Source organism: Oncorhynchus nerka, linkage group LG24 (assembly GCF_034236695.1).
Source record: "Oncorhynchus nerka isolate Pitt River linkage group LG24, Oner_Uvic_2.0, whole genome shotgun sequence".
Taxonomy (NCBI): Eukaryota; Metazoa; Chordata; class Actinopteri; order Salmoniformes; family Salmonidae; genus Oncorhynchus; species Oncorhynchus nerka.
Window position 1 is genome coordinate 54,998,782 of NC_088419.1, and position 21,358 is coordinate 55,020,139.

At 42.5% G+C, this 21,358-nt stretch overlaps 2 protein-coding genes and 1 non-coding gene across 4 annotated transcripts; 2 read left to right on the forward strand and 1 right to left on the reverse strand.

Annotated features, from left to right (window-relative positions):
• The first annotated feature begins 516 nt into the window (after positions 1-516).
• Positions 517-10,419, forward strand: LOC115108204 (coiled-coil domain-containing protein 124-like). 2 transcript variants are annotated; one of them, XM_029632273.2, is made up of 5 exons: positions 517-626; positions 6,528-6,711; positions 6,904-7,114; positions 7,219-7,324; positions 8,453-10,419. In XM_029632273.2, the coding sequence occupies exons 2-5, from the start codon at positions 6,553-6,555 to the stop codon at positions 8,652-8,654; spliced, it is 678 nt and encodes a 225-aa protein (XP_029488133.1). In that variant the 5' UTR covers positions 517-626; positions 6,528-6,552; the 3' UTR covers positions 8,655-10,419. The 2 variants fall into 2 exon arrangements, with proteins under 2 accessions (XP_029488133.1, XP_064865048.1); XM_065008976.1 differs by lacking the exon at positions 517-626 and adding an exon at positions 663-6,271.
• trnaa-ugc (transfer RNA alanine (anticodon UGC)) lies at positions 1,021-1,093 on the reverse strand. Its single transcript has one exon. It is a non-coding gene; the product is annotated as a tRNA-Ala (tRNA).
• Positions 10,420-14,243: 3,824 nt separating the features above from the next.
• LOC115108725 (small conductance calcium-activated potassium channel protein 1-like) lies at positions 14,244-20,324 on the forward strand. The gene is made up of 8 exons (XM_065008974.1): positions 14,244-15,887; positions 16,030-16,125; positions 16,243-16,661; positions 16,925-17,066; positions 17,768-17,878; positions 19,617-19,744; positions 19,877-19,946; positions 20,043-20,324. The coding sequence occupies exons 1-8, from the start codon at positions 14,244-14,246 to the stop codon at positions 20,322-20,324; spliced, it is 2,892 nt and encodes a 963-aa protein (XP_064865046.1).
• Positions 20,325-21,358: the final 1,034 nt, after the last annotated feature.

Below are 21,358 nucleotides of genomic sequence, written 5' to 3' on the forward strand. Positions count from 1 at the left end.
AACACATCTCCCTCACTAGCTTTAAGCACCAACTGTCAGAGCATCTTATGGATTACTGCACCTGTACATAGCCCATCTATAATTTAGCCCAAACAACTACCTCTTTCTCTACTGTATTTATTTTATTGATTTATTTAGCTCCTTTGCACCCCATTATTTGTATTTCTACTTTGCACATTCTTCCACTGCAAATCTACCATTCCAGTGTTTTGCTTGCTATATTGTATTTACTTTGCCACTATGGCCTTTACCTCCCTTATCTCACCTCATTTGCTCACATCGTATATAGATTTGTTTCTACTGTATTATTGACTGTATGTTTGTTTTACTCCATGTGTAACTCTGTGTTGTTGTATGTGTCGAACTGCTTTGCTTTATCTTGGCCAGGTCGCAATTGTAAATGAGAACTTGTTCTCAACTTGCCTACCTGGTTAAATAAAGGTGAAATAAAATAAAATAAAATAATTGTAGTTTCTTATTCAACACCCCGTCCAGCTGGTGGCGGTAATGCCCCATTAACATTGGATCCCAACTGCCGTTAACCCCCATGGAAGAAGTACGTCATCGTCACGAAAGGGGGGCTGGCAGATGCCTTTTCGAAACAACAATAACCTGTTGTCGCTCAGGTACGACCCTTTTCTTTTCACAAACATACATATTTTTTACATTGGTTAATAGTCAATTGCCACGAATTCAGACTCTGTGAATTTTTTTATTTGTTCATCTTTGCTAGCTAACTTTAGCTTAGTAGCTAGCTAACGTTAGCTAAACAGCGCGTTATGCAAGTTGGCCAGCCGTTGTATTTATATGTTGGGTAAATACATAACTCGTGTGACTCAGGTATCTAACGTTTGGCTTAGTTTGTTAACGTTATCATGCTATAGTTGACATATAGAGCTTCTAGCTATATCAACTAGCCATTGGTAGCCGATGACATGTTTACATTTTAGCAGATGCTCTTAGCAGCACCCAAGCCGACTTACAGCAATGAGTGGATCTATTTTTGTACCGTTTCGTACTGGTCCCCCGTGGGACTCGAACCCACAACCCTGGCATTGCAAGTTCCATGCTCTACCAACTGAGCCACAAAGACCGTGACGTTGCAGGTGCCTAACTATGGGCGCATTCGTAAATTCACTCTGACTATCTTCTTCGATTTCAGAGCACTCTCGTCTGTGTGCGAGAGCGCAGAATAACTGATGAATTTACGAACGCTCAACACTCGTTGAATATGGCCGGTGTCAGTAAACGTCGGCAAAAAGGTGTAATTAAATGGTTGCCAACTGCAGAGTTAATCACCAACGCTCCGAATAACATGAAAACAACCTAATCCGCTCTACTAGGACGAGTAAAATAGTCAGTGAGGTGTTCTCTCATTTGTGTCTGGAAGTAGCAAGCAAACCTCGCCAACGTTAGCCAGTTAGCTTGGGTGCTTGACTGCGGTTGAGGTCAGAACGATCGGATCAACCATACTGACACCAGCCATAATCACCTGATGTTGAGCGTCCGTAAATTGCATCACTTATTCTGCGTTCTGGCACACCCAAATGAGTGTTCTGAAATCGGAGAAGATAGCCATATTAGCCCTATTGTTGGTAAATTAACTCTGGAGTGCCAGAGAGCGCGTTCAGAGTTTCGCACTCTGAACGCTCTGGCCGAGGAGTAGGGTTGATCAGAGTGTTCTGACCTCACAACGGCAGTCAAGCACCCAAGCTAACAGGCCAAAGTGGTTAGAGCGTTGGGCCAAAATCAAATCAAACTTTATTTGCCACATGCGCCGAATACAACAAGTGTAGACTTTACCTTGAAATGCTTACTTACAAGCCCTTAACCAACAGTGCAGTTCAAGAAGAAGACAATATTTACTAAGTCGGCTAAAATAAAAACAAGAATAATAAAAAGTAACACAATAAGAATAACAATACTATATACAGGGGGCACCGGTACCGAGTCTGTGTGCGGGGGTACAGGCTAGTTGAGGTAATCTGTACATGTAGGTGGGGGTGAAGTGACTCATCATATGTAAGAACCAAACAGTGAGTAGCAGCAGTGTACAAAAGGGGGAGGGTCGTCAATGTAATTTGTCCGGTGGTGATTTTATGAATTGTTCAGCAGTCTTATGGCTTGGGGGTAGAAGCTGTTGAGAAGCCTTTGGTTCTAGACTTGGCGCTCCGGTACTGCTTGCCGTGCGGTAGAAGAGAACTGTCTATAAGGTACAAATTTGTCGTCAGGGGCAGTCATTGATTATAAGAATTTGTTCTTAACCGACTTGCCTGGTAAAATAAAAACATATATAGGTCCTGGATGACAGGAAGCTTGGCCCCAGTGATGTACTGGGTGGTTCAGAGGAAAGCCCATAAAACTATTCGCCGAGCAGTTGCAATACCAGGCGGTGACATAACCGGGCAGGATGTTCTTGATGTATAATTCTTTGAGGATCTGGGACCCATGCCAAATCTTTTCAGTCTCCTGAGGGGGGAAAAGGTTTTGTCGTGCCCTCTTTATGACTGTCTTGGTATGTTTGGACTAGAGGTCGACCGATTAATCGGAATGGCCGATTTAATTATGGGCCGATTTCAAGTTTTCATAACAATCTGTATTTTTGAGAGCCGATTTGCCAATTTTTAAATTTATATATTTATTTATACCTTTATTTAACAAGGCAAGTCAGTAAAGAATACATTCTTATTTTCAATGACGGCCTAGGAACGGTGGGCTAACTGCCTCGTTCAGGGGCAGAACGACAGATTTTCACCGTGTCAGCTCGGGGGATCCAATCTTGCAACCTTACATTTAACTAGTCCAACGCAATAACGACCTGCCTCTCTTGTTGCACTCCACAAGGAGACTGCCTGTTACGCGAATGCAGTAAGCCAAGGTAAGTTGCTAGCTAGCATTAAACTTATCTTATAAAAAACAATCAATCATAATCACTAGTTAACTACACATGGTTGATGATCTTATCTAGTGTGTCCTGCATTGCATATAATCTGACTGAACATACAAGTATCTGACTGAGCAGGGGTATGCAGAAGCAGGCGCGTAAACATTAACTCAAACAGCACTTTTGTGCGTTTTGCCAGCAGCTCTTTGTTGTGCGTCAAGCATTGCGCTGTTTATGACTTCAAGCCTATCAACTCCTGAGATGAGGCTGGTGTAACCGAAGTGAAATGTCTAGCTAGTTAGCGCGCGCTAATAGCGTTTCAAACGTCACTCGCTCTGAGCCTTCTAGTAGTTGTCCCCCTTGCTCTACATGGGTAATGCTGCTTCGATGGTGGCTGTTGTCATTGTGTTGCTGGTTCGAGCCCAGGGTGGAGCGAGGAGAGGGACGGAAGCTATACTGTTACACTGGCAATACTAAAGTGCCTATAAGAACATCCAATAGTCAAAGCTTAATGAAATACAAATGGTATAGAGGGAAATAGTCCTATAATAACTACAACCTAAAACTTCTTACCTGGGAATATTGAAGACTCATGTTAAAAGGAACCACCAGTTTTCATATGTTCTCATGTTCTGAGCAAGGAACTGAAACGTTAGCTTTCTTACATAGCACATATTGCACTTTTACTTTCTTTTCCAACACTTTGGTTTTGCATTATTTAAACTAAATTGAACATGTTTTATTATTTACTTGAGGTTAAATTGATTTTATTATATTAAGTTAAAATAAATGTTCATTCAGTATTGTTGTAATTGCCATTATTACAAATACATTTTAAAAAATTGTCCGATTAATCGGTATTGGCTTAGTTGGTCCTCCAATAAAGTCCTGCCACATCTGACGAGCGTCAGAGCCGGTGTAGTAGGATTAAATTTTAATCCTGTATTGACGCTTTTCTTGATTGATGGTATGTCCGAGGGCATAGTGGTATTTCTTATAAGTGTCCGGATTAGTCTCCCACTCCTTGAAAGCGGCTGCTCTAGCATTTAGCTCGATGCGGATGCTGCATGTAATCCATGGCTTATGGTTAGAATATGTACGTACAGTCACTGTGGGGACGACGTCATCAATGCACTTATTGATGAAGCCGATGACTGAGGTGGTGGGTTCCGCAATGCCATTGGATGAATCCCGCAACACATTCCAGTCTGTGCTAGCAAAACAGTCCTGTAGTGTAGCACCCACGTCATCTGACCACTTCCGTATTGAGCGGGTTACTGGTACTTCCTGCTTTAGTTTATGCTTGTAAGCAGGAATCATGAGGATAGAATTATGGTCAGATTTGCCAAATGGAGGTCGGGGAAGAGCTTTCTATGCATCTCTGTGTGTGGAGTAAAGGTGGTCTAGGATCCCCCTGGTTACACAAAATTTGGTAAAACTGATTTAAGTTTGCCTGCATTTAAGTCCCCGGCCACTAGGAGCGCCGCTTCTTGGTGAGCATTTTCTTCTTTGCTTATGTCCTTATAGAGTTGGTTGAGAGCGGTCTTAGTGCCAGCTTCGTTTTGTGGTGGTAAATAGACGGCTACGAATAATACAGATGAGAACTCTCTTGGTAGATAATGTGGTCTGCAGCTTATCATAAGGTACTCTACCTCAGGCGAGCAATACCTCGAGACTTCTTTAATATTAGACATCGCGCACCAGCTGTTATTGACAAAAAGACACACACCCCCACCCCGCGTCTTACCAGCGGTAGCGTCTCTGTTTTGCCGGTGCATGGAAAATCCTGCTAGCTCTATGTTGTCCGTATCTTCGTTCAGCCACGTCTCGGTGAAACATAAGATGTTACAGTTTTTAATGTCCCGTTGGTAGGATAATCTTAATAGTAGGTAATCAATTTCATTTTCCAATGATTGCACGTTAACAAGAAGCATGGAAGGCATTGGGATCCCCGATCTGGGTCCCCTTTTCCGGCGTCTTCATGCAAAAAGTGTGGATCTGGGCCTGTTCCAATGAAAGCAGGATATCCTTCTCATCGTACCCGTTAACCTCTAGTGACACCCCATCCCGTCTATTTACCACCACAAAACGAAGTTGTCATGATCTGACACTAATTAGCATAACGCAACGGACATAAATATTACTAGAAAATATTCATATTCATGAAAATCCCAAGTTAAATATATTGAGACACAGCTTAGCCCTTTGTTAATCACCCTGTCATCTCAGATTTTCAAAATATGCTTTACAGCCAAAGCTAGACAAGCATTTGTGTAAGTTTATCGATAGCCTAGCATAGCATTTTGTCCAGCTAGCAGCAGGTAACTTGGTCACGGAAATCAGAAAAGCAATCAAATTAAATCGTTTACCTTTGATGAGCTTCGGATGTTTTCACTCACGAGACTCCCAGTTAGATAGCAAATGTTCCTTTTTTCCAAAAATATTATTTTTGTAGACGAAATAGCTCCGTTTGTTCTGGCTGAGAAATCGCCTGGAAATTGCAGTCACGAAAACGGTGAAAAATATTCCAAATTAGCTCCATAATATCGACAGAAACATGGCAAACGTTGTTTATAATCAATCCTCAAGGTGTTCTATTATCTATTCGATAATATATCCATCGGGACAATTCGTTTTTCAGTAGGACCGATTGGAGTAATGGCTACCTCTGTATTTTACGCGAGCATCAGGTGACCACTTGCGCAATGTAGCCGCCTACGGGTATTCTTCAACATAAATGCGTAAAACTACGTCACAATGCTGTAGAGAAAGAGTAATCTGGTTGATAGCCCATTCACTGCTCAATAGGGACACATTGGTACGCAGCGCTTTCAAAACATGAGGCCCTTCCGGATTGGATTTTTCTCAGGCTTTCGCCTGCAACATTAGTTCTGTTATACTCATAGACAATATTTTTACAGTTTTGGAAACTTTAGAGTGTTCTCTATCCTAAGCTGTCAATTATATGCATATTCTAGCATCTTGTCCTGACAAAATATCCCGTTTATTAAATGAAAATACTGCCACCTAGTCACAAAAGGTTAAAGGAAAAAGTTTCTTCCAGTCCGCAGTGAGTACTCGCTTTTCTGATGTCCAGAAGTTATTTTCGGTCATAAGAGACAGTAGCAGCAACATTATGTAGACAATACTTAAAAAATAAGTTACACAAAACTAAAAAAAGAAATAACAAAATAGCAGTCATTTTTCCATTTTTGGGAAAGGTTGCTGGATCGAATCCCCGAGCTGACAAGGTAAAAATATGTTGTTCTGCCCTCGAGCAAGGCAGTTAACCCACTGTTCCTCGGGCACCGAAGACGTTGATGTCCATTTAAGGCATAACCCCCAGCACCTCTCTGATTGAGGTTAAATGCAGAAGACACATTTCAGGTGAATACATTGTTGGACAACTGACTAGGTATCCCCCTTTCCTTTTCCCAAAGTTGGCTAGCTTGCTAGCTAGCTACTGGGGGTGCATTCGTAAATTCACTCTGGCTATCTATTACGATTTCAGAGCATTTTTGTCTGTGTCAATTCGATGGTGAGTCAACTTGCCACCTAGTTTGGTTTATGATAGAATGGCTCTATGTATAGTTAGGTTGTTCGTTGAAAACATAATGTCAAAATAATACATTGATTCTGTCAGCTGAAGAATAGGCCTAGTCTTAGGGATGCCGAAGAAGTTCCAGGGTGAGAACTCCAAGGCAGTCACTGCCAAGGCCCGCAAGGCAGAGGCCAAAGCAGTGGAAGACGCCCGCAAGAAGAAGGAGCTGGAGGATGCACTATGGCAGGAGAACGACAAACATGTCCTGAAGAAAGAACAGAGGAAGGTGAGGCCTTTCGCACTCCGTTTTCTATTCTTACACTGGGTCAAATAGTCTGCAGTAGTATTATATTGGGCTATATCACGATCCACTATCTGGCTATGTATGTACAGACACCACACTCTAGAATCTACTGAATGTTGAAGTGGGCCTGATCATTTAGGCTTGACTTTAAATGTCCCCTCTCTGAACCTGCAGGATGACAAGGAGAAAAAGCGCCTTGAGGCCCTGGAGCGAAAGAAGGAGAACCAGCGGCTCTTAGATGAGGAGGCTGCAAAGATTAAGGGCAAGGCCAAGGAGGCTGCTGCTGCTGCTGCTGTGGTGGCAGGCAAAGTAACTCGGGCCCAGATTGAGGACATGCTGCATGTCGAGCAGCAGCTACAACAGCATGAGCAACCCAAAGAGAAAGGCAATGACCTTACCAATATACCTTCAATCATTAACCAGGCTCTCTTTCCTCTCCGGGTTCTGTTGTATTCTTATGGTCTCCCTCTCCTATGTTCGTGTCCACAGAGAAGAGCCACCTGGAGACGCCCCTGGAGGAGAACGTGAATCGCATCATTCCTGAGGAAGGTGTTGTGGAGGCTAGAACCATAGAGGATGCCATTGCCATGCTCAGGTACAGAGTACTGTATACAGGCATAACCTCTCCATGTTGCTTTTGTAGGGGGTAACAATGTTAAGATTACAGGCGAGAACCAGGGGAGCATTTCCATTGATGTACCATACCGTTATCAACAAAGAGGGTTTGGTGCGCCTTCAGAAAGTATTAACAATCCTTGGCTTTTTTTCACATATTGTTGTTAGTCTAAATTTAAAATGTATTGGATTTAGATTTTATGTCACTGATTTTAAAACCATTAGTTTAATGGCTGTGAGGGGAGGTAATTGACAATGAATCAACATTGTAGTTACTCCATAATACTAACCCAAATGAAAGCGTGAAAAGACGTAAACCTGTACAGATTACAAAATATTCCAAAACATGCAACCTGTTTGCAATAAGGCACTAAAGAAATTCACTTTTTGTCCTGAATACAAAGTGTTTTGTTTGGGGAAAATCCATATTTTTGTGGTGGCTGCATCATGGGTCATGATGGGTTATCGGCAAGGGAGTTTTTCAGGATAAAAAGAAATGGAATAGAGCTAAGCACATCCAAATCCTATAGGAAAACCTGGTTCAGTCTGCTTTCCAACAGACATTTGGAGACAAATTCACCTTTTCAGCAGGACAATTACTTAAAACCCAAGGCCAAATATACACTGCAGTTGCTTACCAAGACAACATTGAATGTTCTTGAGTGGCCTAGTTAGTTTTGACTTAAATTGGCTTGGAAGTCTATGGAAAGACTTAAATGTCTGTCTAGCAATGATCAACAACCAACTTGACAGAGCTTGAACAATTTTTTAAAAGAATAATGGGCAAATGTTTTGCAATCCAGCTGTGCAAAGCTCTTAGACTTTCTTCCACTTTGACAGAGTATTTGTAGATTGTTAACAAAAAATGTAAATGGAATCCATTTTAATCCTACTTTGTAACACGACAAAATGTGGAAAAAGTCAATGGGTGTGAATACTTTCTGAAGGCACTGTATAATATCAGTTACTTCTCATACTCTAGGCTATATAAAAGAAGATGAAGCAGGCATGGCAGGTATCATAAGTATGAGGGTCAATAGAGTAGCTAACGTGAGAGAAGTCGAGATAGCCAAATTTCAACCCGTCCTCTTGTGTGTTTCTTTCCCAGCACGGCTGAAGAGCTCGACCGCCACCCAGAGCGCAGGGTGAAGGCAGCGTTCGCCGCGTTCGAGGATCTGAACATGCCCCTTCTTAAAAAAGAGAATCCCAACATGCGGCTGTCGCAGCTCAAGCAACAGCTGAAAAAGGAGTGGATGAAGTCGCCAGAGAACCCCCTGAACCAGCGCTTTGCCAACTACAACACAAAGTGAACCAACTCCAGCAGCAGCTAAAAAAAAACTGTTTACCTATGCACATTGGACCTTACGATGGAAGATGCCCCCAACCTATAATTATTCCCCCATTTATGAATGTGTTGCTGGAAAAGCTGCATTCATTCCCTAGGAAGGACCTCCGATGCAAGGAATCACCTTGGGACTTCCGTTTGTTTCGTTCCGATTTGACAAGGAAAAGCAAACTCCCAACCAATGTTCCTGATGATTTTATTTTACTGTGCATGTCCACTTGTGAAGCATCTCGGCAGTTTATGGATTTTATTCCCACTGTCAGTTTTTGGCACTTATGTTGAAAAGGGATTCAAGTAATTTATTTCAGTTCACAATACACTAACATATCTAATTCTTTCTGAGAATGAGACTACAGGTATGTGATCTGCACTCTTGCCTATCGTAATCGCCTCCATTAACCCCCCCGATGATGATAATAATAACCCACGTAAGAAAATATCATGACCAGAGCCAGTTGTTGACTTGTTATGAACTGCCATTTTGGGCACCATTGGAAATGACCACCCCTTTCCCTATGATAAAGTGTATTGTGGCACCTGTTCCCCATCCTAACAAGGCCTTATTAGGTGCACCCACTCAATACATCAATACTGTTGTTGCTAATCCTGGTATCATGCAATATTAGGTCTGAATCCTGCATCTGCTTTCAGGTTACATTGAATTGTATGGAGATTGTTATTGCTTTTTTGTAAGTGAAATTTGAAAAGACTACAAAAAAATATTTCAAATCTCAAATTCATGTAAATCTAAATACACCCCCCCCCCCCCCCCCCCCTCACTGTAATGCGGGTTTACGTACCATTTTCCCACCTTCATGTTTGAGCGTTTATGTAGAAAGGCCGTCTAATTTATTGAAAGCATACAGCTCACCACATCTCTTGTCAGTTGTGTTTTAGGAGCTGCAGCTTAGAAGTGTCTCCTAACGCCCACCACTTCTGTTTCAACAGCACAATCATTTAGGGTTTTTCAAATTCACTGCATTTTGATCTACATTCATTTCGCCACTTAAATAGACTTTCAGCCGTGTGCATATGCCTTACATTAGTGCTCGTTTTCAGCCAGGTTTCCGTCTGAAGAGGATACTGAAAGTGTTTAGCTGTGTTCTGGTTCTCTGTCCTTCTCCCAAAGTGCAGACAGGCATTTACTGCACTGCTGGAGCTAGAAACAAGTCATCTGTACGCGACTAAACTCTGATTTGAAGTGCACACATGTTCACTCCCTTTCATAGATTTAAAATGAATAGACGAGTGTAAGGAATACTTGCACAAATCCAGTGCTTTTAAACACAATGGAGTCAACAAGTGCACACTTACAGTAAAAAAGAAGGGAATTGGAATTCATCCATGTGACATCTTTTGTTCCCAGTGGTTCCTGAATTTGACTCTCATGCTATGCCACTGGATGACACTCAGCAGTCTACATTCACATCCTCATCCATTTAGTTAATTTCTGATCTATAAGATATCTTATCAATTTTATATTTATAAGGTGGAATCGGCTGTTGGCATTTATACAAGAATACAGTATTGTTGTAGCCATGCCTTTTACTCTGCTACAATACTGTTATAGATGCCAATACCAGACAGGTGTAAGAAGTTACTGTGGAATATATATATATATATATATATAGTCAAAACCCTCTTATCCAAGTAAATGCATAGGTAGTGTTTCTTTTTAGTTCAAATGAAAGTTGTAACTGAGAGGATGACCAATAAATCTCATTACCATATTTGCTGTTAAATCAACTGTCTTTTTGTTTTTACATTTATGCCACATTTATATTACAATTCACTTGAACACAATATACACTGACCTTTGAAGCACGGCAAATATTTATTTGCCTTATGACAGTGTCCTGTGCTGCCTTTCTTTACAATGTTTTTTTAAAGCACAGCAACATTCAAACAGTAGCCTGCTGACCAAGCACGCAGTGGTCTTTGTAACTTTGCCTGCCACCAGTTTGAAAGAGTGTAACAGGAAAGAGCGTATGCAGACCATGGAAGAACTGTGACATTTTCAGCTTCCAGTAATTGTGTACAGATCGTTGCGACATGGAGCTGTGCATTATCATGCTGAAACATGAGGCGATGGCGGCAGATGAATGGCACGAAGTCTGGCCCTGATGATCTTGTCACTTTATCTCTGTGCATTCAAATTGCCATCGATAAAATGCAACTGTGTTCGTTGTCCGTAGCTTATGCCGGCCCATACCATAACCCCGCCTCCACCATGGGGTACTCGGTTCACGACGTTGACATCAAACCGCTCGCCCACACGATGCCATACATGTGGTCTGCGGTTGTGAGGCCGGTTAGACGTACTGCCAAATTCTCTAAAACGACATTGGAGGCAGCTTATGGTAGAGAAATGAACATTAAATTCTCTTGCAACAGCTCTGGTGGACATTCCTGCAGTCAGCATGCCAATTGCGCTCTCCCCCAAAACTTGAGACATCTGTGGCATTGTGTTGTGTGACAAAAGTGCACATTTTAGAGTGGCCTTTTGTTGTCCCCAGCACAATGTCATATGCCACACCTTTTAGGGAAATAAACTTTTTGTGCATATGGAACATTACATTTTTTATTTCAGCTCATGAAACATGGGATCAACACTTTACATGTTGCATTTATATTTTTGTTCAGTTTATATGATTGTTCATTCAAATGTCACAACTGGTATCCAATGTGATTAAGCCCTCAACTATAGTAAATAAGTACATAAAGCGTAATATAAAACTTGTATTAAGCCTATAGGTATAATTATGTATACATAAGTAAATGGCGACATTAAGCACTGTGTATGTTGTCAAATGCATTATTAAATCCAATGTTTTATGATTACTTGCTATGGCGAAAGCCAATGTCACTTTTGGACAATGGGCTGATGCAAGTGCTATAATTTATGACAACTGTATATACGATAGACACTTAATAGCTGTATATAGGCTATTGTTCTCTAGAACAATGCCAGGCAGCGAGTGCTGGGTATGGGAACCTTTTACCACAAAAATGTAGAAGTGTCCCAAGCACCCCTTAAATGGGGAAAGCTGGTTTGGAGCAGAAAGCTTGGATTGCTATTACAAACCTAAAATCTTCCCCTGTTTATGATTCAAGAATGAATGACAAACCTGTGTGTCAGGAGGATATATAACATACATTGAGAACAACAAGTCAGTCGTCTAAGTGTGTGACAGATTTCATGTGATGTATTATGCTCAGGTGATCTCGCTCACGTGCAGATTAAAGAAACTTTGGCCCCTGCTCAGTTTGTCTTTATGATTCCACGCATATTATTTCCGTCAACTCTTTCTCAAGCGTATTGGAGAAGAAGACCCAAGGTCCTACACGAGACCTTTTTCTCCAATGCGTTTTTAAAAGGAGAGAGGATGCAAGGAAAGATGAACGAGAAAGAGGCTTTGTATGATCCTTGTGGCGGAGGAGATAAGAGGCTCTGTGTAGGCTTTTGAACGACGAAACATCAATGACAAGTTTCTCTGACCCCTAATTGACTATTCTGCTTTGAAAGCACCGACCGACTCCCCATACAACCAACTGTTCTTTTAGCTATCTATGGTCCTGCTTTGAGTCCATTTATGTATGTGTGAAGTGTGAATTGGTCCTTATTGCTTAGATCTGATGTCACATCATTTTCTGTATCCCGCACAGACCCAATGCTTTGTCCCCCATTGCATTTGCATGCCAGGCCTTTAATAAGCCCAGCAGCTGCCCTTTCTTCAGTTTGAATCCTAATGATCACTTTCAAAGGAAAGCGGCCCCATCTCAAGTGTTGAGCACTAGGAAGTCTGCTGTCTGGCTCCCACTTCAAAAGCCGTTCGAGCGGTGCCCTGCCCCGGCACTAGCCAAGATCACTTCCAAGTTGTGCGTGGCTTTCTACAAGGAGAGTGAGAGAAACGTATCTGAAGGAATAAGGTAAGAGTCTCTGGGCTGCGGGGGTCTAGTCAGTTATTTCTCATGCTTTGGGTCGATAGAGCAGAGAAAAGTAATAAATGGGAGATGTTTTCTCCCTAAAGAGTCATACATTTGTTAAGCAAGCAAAGAGAGGGTCTGATAGTTCAGTTTAAATGCACAATATTGTGAACTGCATTTAACCAGTTCCTTGTGGAGTTTCTTGACTATTATGTAGTCGTTTGATAAATTAGGCTAGGTTTCTTGTCCCGGGGGCAAGTATCTGCGGTGCATTAGGATACTGTTAGAAATAATACGTTTCTAAAATGAATAGTACTGTGGATGTTTTACCGTCACCACATTCTACAAGCTCAGTCGGAAAATACACAAGGCTAAATAATGACAAAGGTTAGCGTACACACAAAGGTTTTTTATATAGTGTATTCAACATTGATAACCCAGTTATGGTTGACAATATAGGTTTGTATATGTCCTTAGTCCCTACATCCGTAGCAATGGTGATATCCCTGTTTGAGGATGATTCCTATCAGATGGACTCATCTGGTTTTGACAGGAGCTCTCCAACAGTCTTTGGGAGACTTATACACAGGTCTCCTAAAAATGTTTTATCTGTTAGAAGTTCTATGTTTGACTTGGATCTTTGTTAGCTTTTGCCGTAAAATGTAGAGCATGTTGTTCACTTAAAAGGATGTCTTATTGATCAGATACTTTACAGCTTTTAAGAGGGAGTAGTGTCAATGTCTTTGTATAGTATTCCTTCATGTTTCCTCTGCTTTCTTACAGATTATTTTTGTGTGAACCCAACGCTCTTTTAGCTGGATGACTGTAATACACCATGAATATGGACGCAGCAACTGGCATAACCTGAGGAAATAGGTTATTAATAATATTATGGACTGAATCTGATTTTCTTTCTTCAAAAAATGATCAACAATGCATTGGCTATTGCACATGGTTATACCAACATAAGCAGTTGGGTTGAAAATGCGAAACATTTTCATTTGAAACTGGATTCCTTCCTAGCAAAGTCTTTGCAGTTCATCAATGTAAACAGTGTTACAAGTGACAAGATTTTCCCATTAAGTTCATGTTCAACTAACTTGCCAGCATCACCGTTTTTTCTAAATTCATAAAATTATTAAACAATACTTAGTTAACTAACAAAAACTAAATGTTGATTAAAAAGACAGTTAAAAACAACGAAATATGAATAAAATATACAATATGTACAGGAAACATTAAGTTAAGCTGCCATCGGATTCTGGGGCACCCCCCAAGTCGGTGCTACACATTGGTAGTACGGAGGAGTAGCTAGCCAGCTACTTACAGAGTCCATAAGGAGAGGCTGAGGACGTCGGGGACAGCGAGGTGTGGTAAAGGCTCCGGACCAGTCTCGGACTGACTCTGATATGACCACCGACCTTCCTTGCTGTGACCAAAATGCTCCCCCCATCCCTCCACCGCTCAGACTGTTCAACCTCCATTCTTGCCTCAACTCCCTGACTTTTTGATCTTCTTGTATCTCGTTTTGTTCATTGAAATTTGGTTCCTTGTATGTGTTACTGCAATTCAGCTTTTAGCTGCCATAGTACACAGGAAATTAAATAAATAATTATCATCATACATTATGAGGCTGGTTCTTGTCAAACCCACCAATGCAACGCGTCGGCTCGATTCAACAGGAGACGCTTGCAACGACCAAGACCCGGATCACTGCAAATCTCGAGGGCAGTCCCTACCAGACAAAGCCCCTGAGGTCATGCAGTATCGCTACTCTGGAACTGCCCTCCAGCCCCAAACGTCAATACCAGAGCAGAGCAATAACAGCATTTCCACTTCCACTTCTCCGACACAGGCTACTCCAAATGGAGTCGCCCCACCACAGAAATCTCCACCATTAAAAACTACACTGTCAAAACTGAGCAATCAAGATCTCCTGCTCTTTTGTAGCCAGGTGGGTGGTACTCTTGAACTGCAGCGTGAAAGCCCACTGTTGGCTGAGTGGCATGGGACCACGGTGGGACGTCCTGATGCGGACTGTGGCTCTGTTTGCCATTCTCCTAGTACAAAACATGGATCAGACGTGGCCGGTTTCCAGCCACAATCAAAGCAGGGCTTCTTGAAGGACTGCCTCTCCACATTCTCCAAGAAGGGAACTCCTCCTTCTCTACAGTATACCCACTCCTATCCTCAGAACTCCCTGGTGTCATCGTCATCCCGGTTTTTCAGGCAGAAACCAAGTCAAGAGGATCCCTCAACAGGGACTGTCAATCCCGAGAAGGATAATTTCACATCCCGATGCAGAGGAGAAGACGGGCTGAAGGAGCATAATCAATGGCAGCAGCAGACCCATAATCATTTCAAGATTAAAGAGCATAACCTACCACCAGTCTCGACTACTGAGAAAACAGAGCCTTCGCTCAATATACCTCTGAATGGCAATGAGTCAAGTAAAGTTAGGCAGCTCTTGGTTTTGTCTCAATCTCAGGACCAACAGAAACTTCCCTTAGATACACAACACCAATGGATGCTAGGAAACGGTTTACCTAGCTGCTGTGCCAATGAGTGTGGAGTGCATTGTGGAAGCCAACAACCTTACTTAAACCAGCAACTACAGCAACACCCTCAAAGGCAGCAGTGTTGTGACCATCTTAGCATCCTAAAATGCCATCAGTGTTCTCTCTACCCATCCAGCAGCAGCCCACGAGTGAAGAATTCATTCCCGGCTACTAGCGACAAAAGCAGTGCTCACTCCTCTTCCAGTAGCCAGCGGTGGCCGGAGAACCATCAACTAGAGGGAGAAGGGCAACGACAAGGGGAGCAACAGGTACATCCTCATACCAAAAAGGTTGGCCATGTTGGTTCAACACCTTCCCTGTCCAAGAGCAGTAGCCCACTCCCACCCGACACAGTTGTGACAAGCGCTAAATACAATGGGGATGTTGGGAGACCCCTGAGCAGCTTAGGAGCTTCGCCACCCAACCTTTCAGAGCTGGACTCAGCAAGACAAGAGCCCCTCCAGACTCTCCACAGGTCCGTCCTGGAGGAGGTGTTCTCCAAAGGCCTCAGTGAGGACAATAGTAAGGGCAACAGCGAGGGAGGAGGAGACGCGCCACAGAAGAGGACTAAGGACATTGGCTACAGATTGGGCCAGCGTAGAGCGCTATTTGGAAAGCGCAAACAGCTGAGCGACTATGCCTTGATTTTCGGGATGTTTGGGATTGTTGTCATGGTGACGGAGACGGAACTGTCCTGGGGGGTTTACACGAAGGTAAGAAATGTCTCTATTGCAGTGGATTGACCAGTCATAATGTCATGCAGAATTAGAGGTCTACCATGAATACGAGGCCTAGAGTAATGGTAAGACAAGACATTTTAAAAGAGGGGATCTTAATTGTCTATCTTCTCTGCAGGAATCATCATACTCATTTGCTCTGAAATGCCTCGTCAGCCTTTCAACTGCTGTATTGCTCGGCCTCATTGTGATGTACCATGCACGGGAAATACAGGTGATATGCCACCATCACCATTAATACATTAATGTTACAGTTTTCCCCCCTTGCGCTCTTTTCCCCCACATCTAAATCTCCTTGTTTGCCCTCCTATCCTTACACTTACACACACAGCTCTTCATGGTGGACAATGCAGCCGACGACTGGAGGATTGCTATGACATATGAGCGGATCTTCCTGGTTGTGCTGGAGCTGCTGGTCTGTGCCATCCACCCCATCCCGGGCCAGTACATCTTCACCTGGACGGCCCGGCTGGCCTTCACCTACCCACACTCATTGACCAATGCCGACGTGGACCTCGTCCTCTCCATCCCCATGTTCCTCAGGCTCTACCTAATCGGTCGCGTCATGCTGCTGCACAGCAAGCTTTTCACAGACGCCTCGTCGCGCAGCATCGGCGCCCTCAACAAGATCAACTTCAACACGCGGTTCGTCATGAAGACCCTCATGACCATCTGCCCAGGCACGGTGCTGCTGGTCTTCAGCGTCTCTTGTTGGATCATCGCAGCGTGGACGGTGCGTGTATGTGAGAGGTACAGGCCCCAGACACAGTAGGCATTCCATCAACACTGTATCACTACTACCCAGTACATTTCTCAGTGAAGAAGATCCTTATGTAAGATTAATGCCTCTTGATTGGGGTTAGCTCAAGATGTCATGGACTTCTACTATGCCTCTTTGCTTGATATATAATGAAACATACACAAATGTATGGAATAGAGTATAAGATGTTATACTGTAAAAAAAAAAGAAATACGTGTTTATTATAATACATATATATTTCTTGTTCCTCCAGGTATCATGACACACAGGAAGTGACTAATAACTTCCTTGGGGCAATGTGGCTCATCTCTATCACCTTTCTCTCCATTGGTTATGGAGACATGGTCCCTCACACTTACTGTGGAAAGGGTGTGTGTCTGCTGACTGGAATCATGGTATGTTTCCTATGCATCTGCAAGTGTCAAAAGAGATCTATGACATTCAGGATGAGGAAGCTCTAAGGTGTTAAGTTTGAATTTCTCAGAGTAAAAACTCAACGGACACTATGAAAACTTAACCAAGTTTAACCAAGACAAAAACCTTTTCACACAAACACTGATATTTAACCCTTCCTCCTAGGCTGAGTCTCCTCCGACACGTCTGTACAAACATTGTATCTTTACTGCTAGGCAGGGCACTAAGTGATACGGGCCATAAACTTTTCTATCTCCCTTAATGTGACCTGACCTGACCCCCTTAATCACTAATCCATGGCTCTCTCCCCTTATCAATGCCTGCCACTTTCCCTACATTCAGTACATTCCAAGCTTAATTGCACACACCACATACCTTCCTCCTACAGATAAGCATTAACTTCTGGTGTAGACCCTCTAAACCTAAACACTCAATATGATACCTGATAGTTAACCCTATCCCAAGTTTAGGAGTTAGTACCCAGAACCAGATCAGTGTAATCCGAGAAGGGGTTTGTAGTTGGATGAACTATGGTGATAATACACTGGCAACAGCAACAAAACAAACATATTATAATAGTACGTACATGTGTTATTATATTGAATAAATCATATCTAATGAGATATAAAGACAACACTTTTCCCCATGAAAAAGTATTACTGCCTTTGTCTTTTCTCCCCAGGGGGCTGGCTGCACTGCCCTGGTGGTTGCTGTAGTTGCCAGGAAGTCCGAGTTGACCAGAGCTGAGAAGCATGTTCACAACTTTATGATGGACACTCAGCTCTATAAACGAGTAAGTGGACATTAGAGGTCTTCATGGCTCCAGAATGTTGGGCCTGACCCGAACTGAACCCGTGGATTTATGACCCTAACCTGATACGTATCGGATAATCAAAATGTTTTATGAAGAGACATTATAAATAAAGACAATGCCCCTCAATCAGCAACCCAGTAAGCATAATGTTATCGGACATTGAAGCCACTCTAGTTTTCAGTTCTAAGTGAAAGTTTAAAAGATGTATTTTAAGACATTATCAAGGTGTCTTTTTACAGATGTTGAAAAGACGACTCTGCTGGACCTCCTATCGACATCTAGTTTTAGTTGAAAAGACGACTCTGCCGGACCTCTTATTGACATCTAGTTTTAGTTGAAAAGACGTCTATTTTGGTTGTTGCTTCTACGGCAAAATATCAAAGAAGAAAACATTATGCCAAGTTATGTCCCAATAAAATAGCAAAATGGGGCAAAATGGAGATTAAAGTATCAATTACTCATGATTGTTTCTGTCACTTATGTCAGACTTTTCAAAAGCTTCAGAAATGGCAGTGATCATGTTTGAAGTTTAACGACACAACCAAAATAATATTTTAACTACAACAACATTCTCAGTAACAGTTACAGCAACTGAACCCTTGCAAAGTACAATGAGTATAATTCTAATGAGCTCTTCCCCCAAACAAGGCAGTCTTTAAAATCTGGACCAGTCATAGACTAGTATTATTGGGCAAATCAAGGCTGGTCCAGACAAGACTAAATCTGTGATGGTCACCGACTTGACAAAAGTGATCTGCTCAAACACACACAAGGCCAGGGTGGATGGACCAAATGTCAACCACTAATAAACGTCAATAGATGTCCTGCGTCAATCGGTGCTCACTGGGTTTGGCTGTCATGTCATTAACTGTAGGCCTGGATCATAATCATGACAACATTTGAATTGTACGGAATTTTGTGGAAGAAATATTTCATATTTATGAAAAATAGAACACATATCCTGTGTTCAAATGGCACGTTGTGTTAGCTAATCCAAGTTTATCATTTTAAAAGGCTAATTGATCATTAGAAAAGCCTTTTGCAATTATGTTAGCACAGCTAAAAACTGTAGTGTTAATTAAAGAAGCAACAAAAAACTGTCCTTCTTTAGACTAGTTGAGTATCTGGAGCATCAGCATTTGTGGGTTCGAGTACAGGCTCAAAATGGCCACAAACAAATAACTTTCTCCGGAAACTCGTTAGTCTATTCTTGTTCTGAGAAATGAAGGCTATTCCATGCGAGAAATTGCCAAGAAACTGAAGATCTGGTACAACACTGGGTACTACTCCCTTCACAGAACAGCACAAACTGGCTCTAACCAGAATAGAAAAAGGAGTGGGAGGCCCCGGTGCACAACTGAGCAAGAGGACAAGTACATTGAGAAACAGACGCTTCACAAGTCCTCAATTGGCAGCTTCATTTAATAGTGCTCGCAAAACACCAGTCTCAACATCAACAGTGAAGAGGAGACTCTGGGATGCTGGCCTTCTAGGCAGAGTTGCAAAGAAAAAGCCATATCTCTGACTGGCCAGTAAAAAGAAAAGATTAAGATGGGCAAATAACAGACACTGGACAGAGATATGGCCTTTTCTTTAAAAGGTTAATTGCCGACAAAGCGCGATCAGCTTGAATCCCGGCCCAAGTCCCATGCTACGGGCTAGATACCATCATAGGACTGTACCAAAACATTCATGTTTTCTGGAATGTTCCCTACAGGTGAAAAACACAGCTGCCAATGTACTCAGAGAGACATGGCTTATCTACAAACACACAAAGTTAGTCAAGAAGATCGATCACGCCAGGGTACGCAAACATCAGCGCAAATTTCTGCAAGCCATTCACCAGTAAGTAGTGTGCCTTTTCAAACCATTGTTAAATAAATAGTTGATGTGCGTATATCTGTGAGTATGTTATGCAGCCCAACTTACCCCTTACCTTTGCCCTCCATAACTCACTTCCACTTCACTTTCCCCTAGACTGCGCAGAGTCAAACTGGAACAGATGAAACTCACTGACCAGGCTAACACACTTGTGGATCTAGCCAAGGTGCACCTTCATAATCATCTTCATTATCATCATATTTAATTTATATATTTCTTTCTAAACACTGATCACAAGTTTGACACTGTTTTTGCGCCACAGACTCAGAACATGATGTACGACCTGGTGTCTGACCTGCAGCTGCGCAGCGAGGAGCTGGATAGGAGGATTGGTAGTTTGGACGACAAACTGGACTCCATCCTAGTCAATCTGCAGGCCCTACCCAGCCTGCTCTCCCAAGCGGTCACACAGCAGCACAAGGACTTCCTGGATGGCTTGGCCCACCGTGTACGGAAAGCCTCGTCGGAATCGGAGCTTCACTGGGTTCCCGCTAGGTGCCAACGGTCCCTTTCCACTGCACCACAGACCATACCTTACAGCTGACAGCCTAGCCACATTGCCACAATTGTGACCTTAAATGGATTTATTTAATTGTGTATTTCATACTACCCCAGGGACAGGGGCATTCTATCCTCTGACAATGCATTTGAGCATGGTTCTCTCTCTCTAGCCCCATCCCTCAGATGTTTACTAAAAGAAGTAGCGGGCGGCCGGTTTGTTGTTTTCAAAATCCTGGATTGCCAGTCTGTGTACCTGGGCCATTCTTGAATAGCGGTGGCATTTAGGCATGGCATTTTAGGAAAAAGTCACTTTTTTGTGCAGTCACCCAAAAAAAGGAAAAATGCTAGTCTTAATAAAATCCCATTACACCATCGTGTTAGGGTGGCTAATGCTGCTCCCGTATTAGCCACCCTAACTATTTCCCGCTACGTTACCTGCGTTGGGACACCAAAGACCAGACGACATAATTTGGCAAAACTTGGGGCTGTCTCATTAAGTTCTAAACGACGCTTCAGATTTATACCCCCTGTGATGTGTCTGGGTTTCCCCTTTTGTCTGTGGTGTAACCGCCTACATTATAGCTGTCGAATCAGTGAGCTGCTTTTGTAGTAGTCATGAAACCACACCCGCTTTAGAAGTTTAGAACGAGAAACTGCAGGCTATATAGAAATAATGACAATTACATTTAAAATGATTAAATATCAAAGGATTTATCAGACTAAATCGGTGTACATTACATCACACATTCCAGTGTTTGAATTTATAACAGTTGCATGGAATTTCTACTCAGTTCATTCCATGGCAATGTCCGCGATAGATAACGTCAAGAGCCGCTTGTAGATTTGACAGGTCTAACATTACACATCTGACACCGCCTAAACAAAAGCAATGAAAAGCCACATATGCATTTGTCAGCTAAATGTGGGTTACTGCTGATCTGATTGCATCTTGGCCTAAGAGAGTACCAAGAGTCATAATACCTAGTGGTCAAACAGGGAAATGGTTCCAATTGTTTTTCCACCATTACATTTTCCCCATAGTTGATTTGAGAAACACTTCAAATTAGGGTTGTGTTC